Source organism: Carassius carassius, chromosome 46, assembly GCF_963082965.1.
Source record: "Carassius carassius chromosome 46, fCarCar2.1, whole genome shotgun sequence".
Classification (NCBI taxonomy): Eukaryota; Metazoa; Chordata; class Actinopteri; order Cypriniformes; family Cyprinidae; genus Carassius; species Carassius carassius.
The window spans coordinates 23,891,537-23,904,218 of NC_081800.1; the positions used below are offsets into that span (position 1 = coordinate 23,891,537).

The 12,682-nt window shown below is 37.3% G+C and overlaps 1 protein-coding gene across 1 annotated transcript in view; it reads right to left on the bottom strand.

Moving 5' to 3' along the window:
- The window catches only part of LOC132129309 (probable phospholipid-transporting ATPase IIA), a 52,222-nt gene that overhangs the window by 1,187 nt on the left and 38,353 nt on the right, over window positions 1–12,682 (bottom strand). Inside the window, exons 22-27 of the mRNA XM_059540851.1 lie at window positions 11,052–11,116; window positions 9,138–9,293; window positions 7,993–8,057; window positions 6,763–6,871; window positions 6,612–6,669; window positions 5,265–5,468 (exon numbers count right to left, since the gene is read on the bottom strand). Coding sequence (XP_059396834.1) covers window positions 5,265–5,468; window positions 6,612–6,669; window positions 6,763–6,871; window positions 7,993–8,057; window positions 9,138–9,293; window positions 11,052–11,116 — 657 coding nt within the window. The remainder of the gene's footprint in view (window positions 1–5,264; window positions 5,469–6,611; window positions 6,670–6,762; window positions 6,872–7,992; window positions 8,058–9,137; window positions 9,294–11,051; window positions 11,117–12,682) is intronic.

The window sequence follows — 12,682 nt, forward strand, 5'->3', positions numbered from 1 at the left end:
AATAGCCTATAGGATGTATTTTTTATATGTCCGATATTCCTCAAAGAACATTATAGTCCCGTCTCGTCTCGTCTAGTTAATGAAGACGCGGCATAAATTGTCATTATTTCGTCATCAGATATTAGTTTTAACTCATCAACGAAATAATGCTTGTTAACAAATATTTTTCGTTGTCGTCTTCGTTAACGAAATCAACACTGCCACACACAAAACTGCCAAAGAGGTTCATGATGGCAAGCTCTAATATGATTGGCTGGCTTAACACAATTTCCAGGAGTTAGGGAGGAGATTTTGTGTAGTGTAATTTATTCCTGTGATGCAAAGCTGAATTTTCAGCAACTCCACTCTTCAGTGTCACATGATCCCTCAGAAATCATTCTAATATGATGATTTGCTGTTCAGGAAACATATCTGATTATAATCAATGTTGATTTTGTGGCATTAGCGACATCCAAAAGTCTGGTCTGTTTCATGTTTCATGTCTGAATCACATGCTCACGTAAAAGTCTTTCCCATCAAGGCTTTGGTTCTATTCTTGCTCATGAAATTGAAAATCCCTGCTGAATAAGCCTTTGGCACTTTTTTTAAACCATTATTCCCCGAAATGCAGGGAACGTCACCAAGACAACGTTTGTGAAATGCTCTCAGACCACAGTCAGGTCAGTACAAGCAGGGACTCAGATCAAATGCTGAAATGTGTTGGACATTGTGCAATTGCTGGAAAGCTGTGTCACAGTGTGAGGTGGCTGGTGACCAGTCTGTGTTAAATGTGGTCAAGTGCCACACAAGCCTCATCAACACTACTGAAAGAACACTTGTTTGTGCTCTGTGAACGTGAGCCCGAATTGGACATCATTATCTCAACCGGGTGTGCCTCACTCGTCCTGAAAAGTGAAGCTGCGGGCTCTTTGATCGCCCCCTGATGGCTGGCTGCAGTACAGGTCATAAACACCACCATCTCCATGCAAACAAATGAGACTTAATTAATGAGTCAAATTAAATAAAACAAATTACACTTTCAATACAATTTTAAAAAGATGATGGTAATTTGAGGTAGTTGTTATCACGCTGATATATGTTCAATTGTTTGTTTTGTGATAGTAACTGTTTTGATTTTAGCTAGTAATTTGATGCTATATAAACGGGGTGTGTCGTTATGGTTGATTGGGTCTGCGGGAGTTTGATACCTCAGCTTCATCTCACAACACTACTGTGCAAACTCTGGCTCCAAACATATCTTTACTTCGCAGACTCTGACACCAAACAAATCCATACTTCGCAGACTCTGACTCCAAACGAATCTCTACTGCACAGACTCTGGCCTCAAATTAATCTCTACTTTGCAGACTCTGGCCCCAAACGAATCTCTACTTCACAGACTCTGGCCCTAAATGAACCTCTACTTCGCAGACTCTGACTCCAAACGAATCTCTACTGCGCAGACTCTGGCCCCAAACGAATCTCTACTGCGCAGACTCTGGCCCCAAACGAATCTCTACTTCACAGACTCTGGCCCCAAACGAATCTCTACTTCACAGACTCTGGCCCCAAACGAATCTCTACTTCACAGACTCTGGCCCCAAATGAATCTCTACTTCGCAGACTCCGGCCCCATCCAAATGAATCTCTACTTCACAGACTCTGGCCTCAAACGCATCTCTACTTCGCAGACTCTTGCTCCAAACGAATCTCTACTTCGCAGACTCTGGCCCCAAATGAATCTCTACTTCGCAGACTCTGGCTCCAAATGAATCTCTACTTCGCCGACTCTGGCTCCATCCAAATTAATCTCTACTTCGCAGACTCTTGCTCCAAACGAATCTCTACTTCGCAGACTCTGGCCCCAAATGAATCTCTACTTCGCAGACTCTGGCTCCAAATGAATCTCTACTTCGCCGACTCTGGCTCCATCCAAATGAATCTCTACTTCGCAGACTCTTACCTCAAACGAATCTCTACTGCGCAGACTCTGGCCCCAAATGAATCTCTACTTCGCAGACTCTGACCCCAAACGAATCTCTACTGCACAGACTCTGGCCCCAAACGAATCTCTACTTCACAGACTCTGGCCCCCAATGAATCTCTACTTCGCAGACTCTGGCTCCATCCAAATGAATCTCTACTTCGCAGACTCTGGCTACATCCAAACAAATCTCTACTTCGCAGACTCTGGCCCCAAACGAATCTCTACTTCGCAGACTCTGGCCCTAAATGAACCTCTACTGCGCAGACTCTGGCCCCAAACGAATCTCTACTTCATAGACTCTGGCCCCAAATTAATCTCTACTTCACAGACTCTGGCCCCAAATGAATCTCTACTTCGCAGACTCCGGCCCCATCCAAATGAATCTCTACTTCACAGACTCTGGCCCCAAATGAATCTCTACTTCGCAGACTCTGGATCCAAACGAATCTCTACTTCGCAGACTCTGGCTCCAAACGAATCTCTACTTCACAGACTCTGGCCCCAAATGAATCTCTATTTCGCAGGCTCCGGCCCCATCCAAATGAATCTCTACTTCACAGACTCTGGCCCCAAATGAATCTCTACTTCGCAGACTCTGGCTCCAAATTAATCTCTACTTCGCAGACTCTGGCTCCAAATGAATCTCTACTTCGCAGACTCTGGCTCCAAATGAATCTCTACTTCGCAGACTCTGGCCCCAAATGAATCTCTACTTCGCAGACTCTGGCTCCAAATTAATCTCTACTTCGCAGACTCTGGCTCCAAATGAATCTCTACTTCGCAGACTCTGGCTCCAAATGAATCTCTACTTCACAGACTCTGGCTCCAAATGAATCTCTACTTCTTAGACTCTGGCCCCAAATGAATCTCTACTTCGCCGACTCTGGCTCCATCCAAATGAATCTCTACTTCGAAAGACTCTGGCCCCAAATGAATCTCTACTTCGCAGACTCTGGCTCCATCCAAATGAATCTCTACTTCGTAGACTCTGGCTCCAAATGAATCTCTACTTCGCCGACTCTGGCTCCAAATGAATCTCTACTTCGCAGACTCTGGCTCCATCCAAATGAATCTCTACTTCACAGACTCTGGCTCCATCCAAATGAATCTCTACTTCGCAGACTCTGGCTACATCCAAATGAATCTCTACATCGCAGACTCTGGCTCCATCCAAATGAATCTCTATTTCGCAGGCTCCGGCCCCATCCAAATGAATCTCTACTTCACAGACTCTGGCCCCAAATGAATCTCTACTTCGCAGACTCTGGCTCCAAATTAATCTCTACTTCGCAGACTCTGGCTCCAAATGAATCTCTACTTCGCAGACTCTGGCTCCAAATGAATCTCTACTTCGCAGACTCTGGCCCCAAATGAATCTCTACTTCGCAGACTCTGGCTCCAAATGAATCTCTACTTCACAGACTCTGGCTCCAAATGAATCTCTACTTCTTAGACTCTGGCCCCAAATGAATCTCTACTTCGCCGACTCTGGCTCCATCCAAATGAATCTCTACTTCGCAGACTCTGGCCCTAAATGAATCTCTACTTCGCAGACTCTGGCTCCATCCAAATGAATCTCTACTTCGTAGACTCTGGCTCCAAATGAATCTCTACTTCGCAGACTCTGGCTCCAAATGAATCTCTACTTCGCAGACTCTTGCTTCAAACAAATCTCTACTGCGCAGACTCTGGCCCCAAATGAATCTCTACTTCGCAGACTCTGGCCCCAAACGAATCTCTACTTCACAGACTCTGGCTCCATCCAAATGAATCTCTACTTCGCAGACTCTGGCTACATCCAAATGAATCTCTACATCGCAGACTCTGGCTCCATCCAAATGAATCTCTACTTCACAGACTCTGGCTACATCCAAATGAATCTCTACTTCGCAGACTCTGGCCCCAAACGAATCTCTACTTCGCAGACTCTGGCCCCAAACGAATCTCTACTTCGCAGACTCTGGCCCCAAACGAATCTCTACTTCGCCAACTCTGGCCCCAAATGAATCTCTACTGTGCAGACTCTGGCCCAAAATGAATCGCTACTGCGCAGACTCTGGTATTGTATTATATTTTGAGAGTAAAAAAACAGCCAACCAAAATAATTTTGTTGCAGTCTAAAACGATTAGGTAGCTCAGTTTATATTATACAATACCAATAAAACAAAAACTAAAAAGAAAAAACAAAACTGTTAAACAATTAAACTAACCAATTATAATACTATTTTGCATACTGCTATATTTTAAAAACACAATTTTTATATTCATTATTTTATAAAAAGTGCAAAAAAATATAACAGATAATATTACACTTAATACTACAAATTAAACTTTATTAAACTAAAACAATTTAAATAACCAAATATTATTATATTATATTGAATATCAATATTAAAACTAAGCCACAAGGTTGCCTCTTCAGAAATGCATTAATGATTGTGTGTTTGAGTATCACCTCAAAAGCTAAATGTGCAAACAAAAACAGTGAGACTTGTTGAAACAAGCAGCAGCTTGTTAGCAGAGAAGCTGCGCTGTTATAAAAACTGCTGAATTAAAATTAAAATAACAGAAATATGCGAATCCTCAATTGCTTTTCCTCGTAAGAAAGTGTGCAACTCTTGAAATGGAGAAGCGCTCTGATAAACACAGAGACCTTGGCCAGGGTAGCATCAGCGCAGCAGGAAATGAGAGCAGGATTGTGGTATTTCCCTCCGCAGCGCCTTGGGCCGCTCTCGGCTGCAAACACAGCGTACGAGAGAGAAACAGCCACAGCCGTGCTGGAATGCTGACTTAAGAGATTCACACTCAAATCTCTTGGAGTAAACACCAATGGCCACATTCTGTACCTGCACATGTCCGAAATTCTGACGTCAAAACCGTTCAATAGCAACAGGATTTAATGACAATAATAGGATGTAAACAGTAGCAAAACCTTGAGCAGAAAGCATAGATGAAACCATTAAAATGACAAGAACAAGGACAGGATGATATGTTTTGTAATTAAAATATAAAAACACACATAGATAAAGTTCAATGAAATAAACACACAAGTCTATTTTGCATGTTTTCTTTCCACTAGTCTGAAAAAACATGTTATGAAAAGCCAAACAGCCCAAAACTAACCAATGCATGAAAAAAAATATTTTGCCTGTAGTGTCTTGCCTTAAACTATAAATAAATAATCAATTAATTTATATAATCTTTACTTTATAAATATAACATTACTAAAATCTTTTAATAAAAACACATTTAAAATAATGTAATTTGGGAGCCGTGTGTCAGTGTAATGCATACTGACCGATGAACTCGTGTAAGAAGACGAGGGATGCGATGTAGCAGGCCAGACTGAGGAGTTCGGCTACGATCATCAGCCAGTGCCACGTCTGCACGGTCAGCGCCACCATCAGCAGCTCCGTCAGGATCAGAGACGTGAACGAGATCGCCACGATGTGCACAAACTCCGACTCGAACAGCAGCAGAGCCCCGTACATGATGATGCTACCTGAAGAGACGTCAGACCAACACACAGAAATCACCACCAGCATCTCTGAAGATGAACAAGAGACCTGCAGCAGTGTGCTGGCATGCCATAACTATTATGTTAGACAGTCATATTTGCTCAGTTAAAGGCTTTTGGTTACAGCATGAAGTGTAATGATCATATGTAGGCCTATGGCGCCCATGAGAAAGAATTTTTTTTTTTTATGTACTATTTTATATATTTAAAAAAAGCTCTCATAAAGAGGAACTTCTGGGACTAAATATTTTCAAGATGAGCATTAAAACAATTGTCTACACAACTTAACAAGTTCTTTCAAGTTAAATAAAGAACTTTTGTCCATTCATTTTTAGCTGCAGATATATAACAGAGGTCAAGATGAAAAGAAAACATTTGCCTCAAAACAGAGGATTCACTTTATGAGAGCGCAGAAATTCCCTGAGATTGTTATATCTGCCATCTCAGGAAAAGGAAGAACACTTCCATGGATTTAGTTTTCCTTTTCTTTTTTTTTTTTGAGCGCTTCCTGTCCTGAAGTGTTATTGTGACCTTTGAGCTCGAACACAAACACCACTGAGACTGAAAAACGTGACTGATACATACATGAAATTCCAGCTCTATTTAAAGCACAAATGCAAGCATGCTATAGACTGGGAACCGAAGCCAAAACACAAAGAGCAGAATTTTTTGGGTGAAAGCAGATGAGTAATGAGGGATATAGGACGTCTCTTCTGAAAACAAGCTCTCAAAGGAGTGAGGAAATACCCAGAGCAGTCTAATGCAAACACCAGCGGTGTGACGCTGAGGGATTTACACACAAAGACAGCGGGTGGAGGCTGCTAGAGCGCCGCAAACAGCACTCGTGGAAAACCTCCTTGTGTTACTGGGCTATTATAGACACAGACACAAATAAACTATTCAGCGCGGGCGAGCGAAAACACGTGCGTGGGTTTGTTTGGATAAAACAACATTCACATTCGCACAATGCTGCCGTTTTCTTAACAAGCCTCTGAATGGATGTTACAATCACAGTTACACTAGACATAACCGCTCTTCTCAATTTCCACACTACTGCCCACTGAGTGAAGCATGCTGCAGAGTTCATGCGTTGCACCAAAGGGTAACATAACCAGAGAATTTGCTTACCTTGGTAGATACTGATCAAGACCCATATTAAAAAGGTTTTGAATGAGAGAGGCCGTCCCTGAAAAAAATTTAATTGTTAATATTTAAAATCGAGATTCATTAACTAAATGGTCTTCGGTTCTTAATTTGACACTGCCAGGGTCAAAGATACCTTTAGAAGATCTTTGTAAAGTTCAGGATATAACATGGCCACCTCAGACTTGACATCTTTATCCAAAACCAGAGAGAAAACTGGGAACATGGTGTAGATAGTGGAGTATCTGTGAGGCACAAAAAAAGAAGTTATTTTATTTTTATATATATATATATATATATATATATATATATATATATATATATATATATATATATATATATATATCAGAAGAATCAGAATGAGCTTTATTGCCAGGTATGTTCACACATACAAGGAATTTGTTATCGTGATAGAAGCTCCGCAGTACAACGGAATGACAGCGACAGAACATAAAACACATAATAAAAGAATAAAAAAGACAAAAAATACAAATAAGTAGATAAGGAGTGACAATATACAAATTGACAATTGTAGGCAGGTATATTACAAAATGCAGTTATGTATGTACAGGTATATTATGTGCAAAATTTAAGTGTATACTAAGTATGTGTGTTAGATAAATAAGTGTATGTGTATATAAATATAAAGTGTAGTGTGTTCCACAGTTATTATCAATTGTTCATATATATAATAGGCTGCATTTATGCAATATCAAAAACACAATAAAAACAGTAAAAATGTAAAATATTACAATTTACAATAACATTTAGAATGATGTTATTCCTGAATAAATATGATTATTATAAAGTTTCAAATAATGGAAACATTCCTTGTTATCACCAATGTTGAAAACAGTTGTGCTGCTTGTACATATATAAATATACTTTTTTCAGGATTCTTTGATGAATAGAAAGTTCCAAAGAGCATTCATTAAAAAATCACTAAGCTCTGACATTTAACAGTGAATAAAAGTCAAATGCATTGTAAATGTAATACATTTTTAGACATTTTGCTGGCTTGTACCCACATATATTTGATATGTAGAGAAAGTCAAAGTGATAGATCTAGACTGATATCTGTACTCGTGTGGGTGAAGTTGTTTGATGAAGAATTTCATCATTTTCCCTGAATTAGACCAGACCCAAGCCTGTCTGCTTTAACCCCTTGTTCGCTTCAGACATCACAAAGAGTCTTTTGATGTCCGTCAGATGTTTCTGGAGCTCTTCTTCGAGCTCAGTGGCCGTGACTCTCAATGGAACAAAACCCTCAGCGATCCTCAAATGTCAGAGCTGTCTGAAACACATGGCTGAAATGCCAGAGAGATTTTAACGAGTGCAAATAAGTCATCAGCTCTTGCACACTCACCCGATAATGAGGAAGCCTTGATAAAGTGGAACAGATGCAAAGTAGAAGACAGAGGAGAACACGGCCTGTAGAAACATCGGCACAAAGATCAGACAGCAGGCAACCAAAGCCATGCTCTACTCAGTCTAAAATCAATCATCCATTACATGGCAATACTCTGCTACTCTGATGTGTTTATTTATTTATTTTTAATGTGATTTTTAATGTGTTTGGCTGCATTTATTTGACCAAAAATACAGAAAAAACAGTAATATTGTAAAAAAGTATTACCATTTACAATAATTTGGGGGAATTTGTGAAGCTTTTTTTCAGGATTATTTGATGAATAAAGTTTATTTAAAACAGAAATCTTTTCTATCAATATTACCACTTTTTTATTAATTTAACACATCCTTGCTGAATAAAAGCATTAATTACTTTCAAAAAACAAAAAAGAACTGACCCTTAACTTTTGAAAAGTAGTGTATATGTTGCAAAATCTAAAAAAAAAACTAAACAAAAAACAAGAAATAAAAAAAAAAATAAAAAGAAATACCACTGCACACAAAAATTACAGTATATAGAAAATATATTATAATGGATATGATATGTAATTATAAATAAACAGATAAATAAATCAGTATTGCCATAGAATCATGTCTAACAAAACAAAACATGGAATTAATTACCATGGTACACAAATATTACGGTATTTTGTGTCATATAAAAAATTACAAATACGATGATATAAATAAATATTGCATATACGGTAATATTATTATTGTGCATATTACATATAATTTTAATTAAATACAATTCATTAAAACAATTAAAAAAAATAATCAAATAAAATATCATGGTATAACAGTGGAATACATCCAATAAACTATGCTACTGTGTGCAAAAATCATTTGTTAGTGATGTAATAGTAATAATGTTTGTTTATTCACAAGCTTTAAAACACCTACAGCAAATGAATATATAATACAGTGCAGCAATATACTAATATGAATGTGTTATATATTGCAGGGTAAATGCAGTACAGTTTTGCCTGAAACATGTCGTTCTGTTTTTTTAAAGATGAAGCCCTCATCGCTGCAGTGTGTTTATGTGCAGCTGCTGTGATTGATGGGCTAGCCGTGGATAATCACCGCAGCAGACGCTACCTGCATGGTGCTGATGCAGAGACTCCGGTGGATGACAAACTGGCTGAGCGCAGCGGAGCGTTTGTAGCTGTTTCTGCCGTGGACCATGAGCAGTCTGCCCAAGTGCTTAAACTGAGTGATGGAGAAATCTGCAGCCAGAGACGCCTGCTTCCCTTCCTGCAGACACAGATAAATACACAAACAGCTCAGAGAACTCACACGCAGCTTCTGGACCACGAGCAACAATGTTTTCTAGATTAAGCCGGCCTATATTAAGCACGTTCAGATCACTGGGAAGTTCAGGAGTGAGTGAGTGAAGCAAAAACAACGCCCCACGTAATGTAACCACGTCAAGTCAATCAATGCTTAAGCTGAGTTAGTCATGAATGACTCAATATCAATTAACCATCCCATAACGTCTCATTTTGATGACCTGGAAACCTCGCTTGGCACACCACAACTGGGTCAAGCTCTGCTATGTAGTATTTTAGGTACATTTAGACTCATAAAACGTCTGATGTCTAAAATGTGTTTCTAAACTGGACTTCAACCTCAGAATGGTTTCCTGAAATCAGACCATCCTGAAATAAACAATGTAGAGTCACTGAAGAAAATCTTTGGTCAGTATAGCTATGTAAATGAAAAACTATTCTATTCCTCTGTCACTCACGTTTTTGAAGATAGAATTGAATGTGCATGATACAAACCTAAATTTTTATAATTCATGACTGAAAACATTTTGTAACAACGTATTGATGTACCATTTACATGGTAATGCAACTTCTGATTTTAAAATAGGTTTTAAAGGATGCATTTTGAGATTTTAAGTTTTCAGTTGATATATAATTTCTGATGATTTCTAAAATGTGATAGAGAAAAAGGCAATGAAGAAGTCTTTTTTTTTAACAAAGGTCAGAACTATATATTTGGGAGTCTTAGACCTTTCCAACGATATATAGTTTGTCAAGATTAGATTAGATTTGATTGTAATATAGTGAAGTAAACCTAGGCATCCCGTATTCGGGACGGGGTGACAGTTTAGGAATTAAATAAAATGTAATATAAAATATTTTATTAAAAAATTATAAAAAGTTGAAATAAAAAAAAATCATATCCCTACTATTAATGTCAAATAAAATTAGATCAAATAAAACGAAATACAATACAAATGTAAACAAATAATAATAATAATAAAAACTGCTGATAAAATAGTTAAACACATTAATATTTCTGCTGTGAAGATGGACGGTTCTGGTTTTGATTAATCAAAATATCTAGAACCTATTATGTATAATAATTAAAGAATTAACATTAAAAATAAAATAAAATAAAATACAGCTAGGTTAATGAAAAACTATCCCTAGCTGAAATATTTATATAAAACAGAATAACATCTAGATAAAATAAAATAAATTAATATAAATTTTTAATAAAACATTTTTAATAAAAAATGTCAGATAAATTAGTGGAATACATTAATATTAAACAAATGATTAGTTGAACACATGCATATTTCTGATATTGAGATGGACGGTTCTTGATTAATCAGAATGTAGTGTGGCCTCATCTGCCTTACTGCTTAAATGAAATAAAACAAATTTAAATACTGATTATCAATTTAAGTTGTTTCGGAGGCTGAGAAAGTTATTACTGTTTGAAGAAAGATTATAAAAACAAACAAAACTGTATTATTTAAAATAACATTAATAAGTTTCAGGAACTAACCAGAGTGAATGTTGATTTTGGCTCAGTTGTGGGAAGTTGTGGTGTGTAAATGTGTGAAGTGATTTTACATGAGTTACATCAGTGTCATGTAATGTAAGAAATGTGAGAATCTGTGTGTTTGACGCAGCGTGCGCAGATGGACGGAAGCTTCCGGAAGCAGGCGACAGTGTGTTTGACAGGACTGCTGCTCTTGAAAGTGGTAGCTCTTACTTTGCCCTCCACTCCCACGCCACAGTCTGCTTCCTGGATCATGCTGACATCATTTCCTCCATCCCCTGAGAAAGAGGAAACAGCGAGTTTTGAGCCAGAGACAGCTGGTGCCGTGACCCAGATCGAGACCTTATGAAAAGCCACTCTCATATTAGTATCACTGATTTACTATTATAATTTTAGTTAATAAAAGACTTGGATGAACTTGTTCATGCCTTTATCACCAGCAGGGTGGACTATTGTAATGGGCTCCTCACCGGCCTTACCAAAAAGACCATTAGACAGCTGCAGCTCATCCAGAACGCTGCTGCCAGGATTCTGACTAGAACCAGAAAATCTGAGCATATCACACCAGTCCTCAGGTCCTTACACTGGCTTCCAGTTACATTTACATTGGTCTATAAATCACTCAATGACCTAGGACCGAAATATATTGCAGATATGTTCACTGAATATAAACCTAACAGACCACTCAGATCACTAGGATCGAGTCAGTTAGAAATACCAAGGGTTCACACAAAACAAGGGGAGTCCGCCTTTAGTTAATATGCCGCCCAAAGTTGGAATCAGCATCCAGAAGAGATCAGATGTGCTAACACACTGGTCACATTTGTTTATCTGTGCATTTATTGAATGAGCACTGTGCAATGTCCAAACTGATTGCACTATATTTTCACTGTGCTTTTTTAATGTAAAATCATTTTCTGTTTTAAATTCATTTTAAATAAGTTAATTTTTTAATTATTTTAAAAGTTTTAAAATTGCTTGTTTTATTCTTGTTATTATTATTCTTCATGAGTATTTTACTTTCTTTTATGTAAAGCACTTTGAATTACCATTGTGTATGAAATGTGCTATATAAATAAACTTGTCTTGCCTTGCCTAATATGTTTAATTTAATTAAAATTTATTTTTATGTTTTAATTTTAGTAAAAGTTTTGGTAATTTTGCTTTTTAAATATGTCTATATAGTACACATTCATTTTTATTGTTTAGGTTTTTTTTTAATGTTTTGTAACAAAAATGAGCAATGTTTCTTTGGCCACCAGCTAATATGACATAAGTTTAATTTTATATATATATTTAAATAATTCAACTTATGTCACATTAGCTGGTTGCCAAAGCAACATTTTTTTTGTTTGTTACAAAACATAAAAAAAACCCTAATCAATAAAAATGAATGCGTACTATATAGACATATTTAAAAAGCAAAATTACCAAAACTATATATATATATATATATATATATATATATATATATATATAATAAATTTAATTTCAGTTAAATATATACAATACAATACCATTTTATTTGTAAAGCACATTTAAAACAACCAAGGTTAGCCAAAGTGCTGGACACTGACATAATTTCAGACAAATTATAAACACGAGTCCAAAACACAAGTTAAACAAGTGACAAACTAGAAGATTAAAATGCAGAATATAAACTCTCAGGCTGGTTTAAAAGCCAATGAATAAAAGTGAGTTTTGAGTCGTGATTTAAAAATGTCAAGGCTAGGAGTCAATCTAACACGCATAGGCAGATCAATCCACAACCTAGGGGCCACGATTGAAAATTCGTGTTCTAGGGACACATAAGAATAATTGGTCAGCAGACCTTAATGACCTCA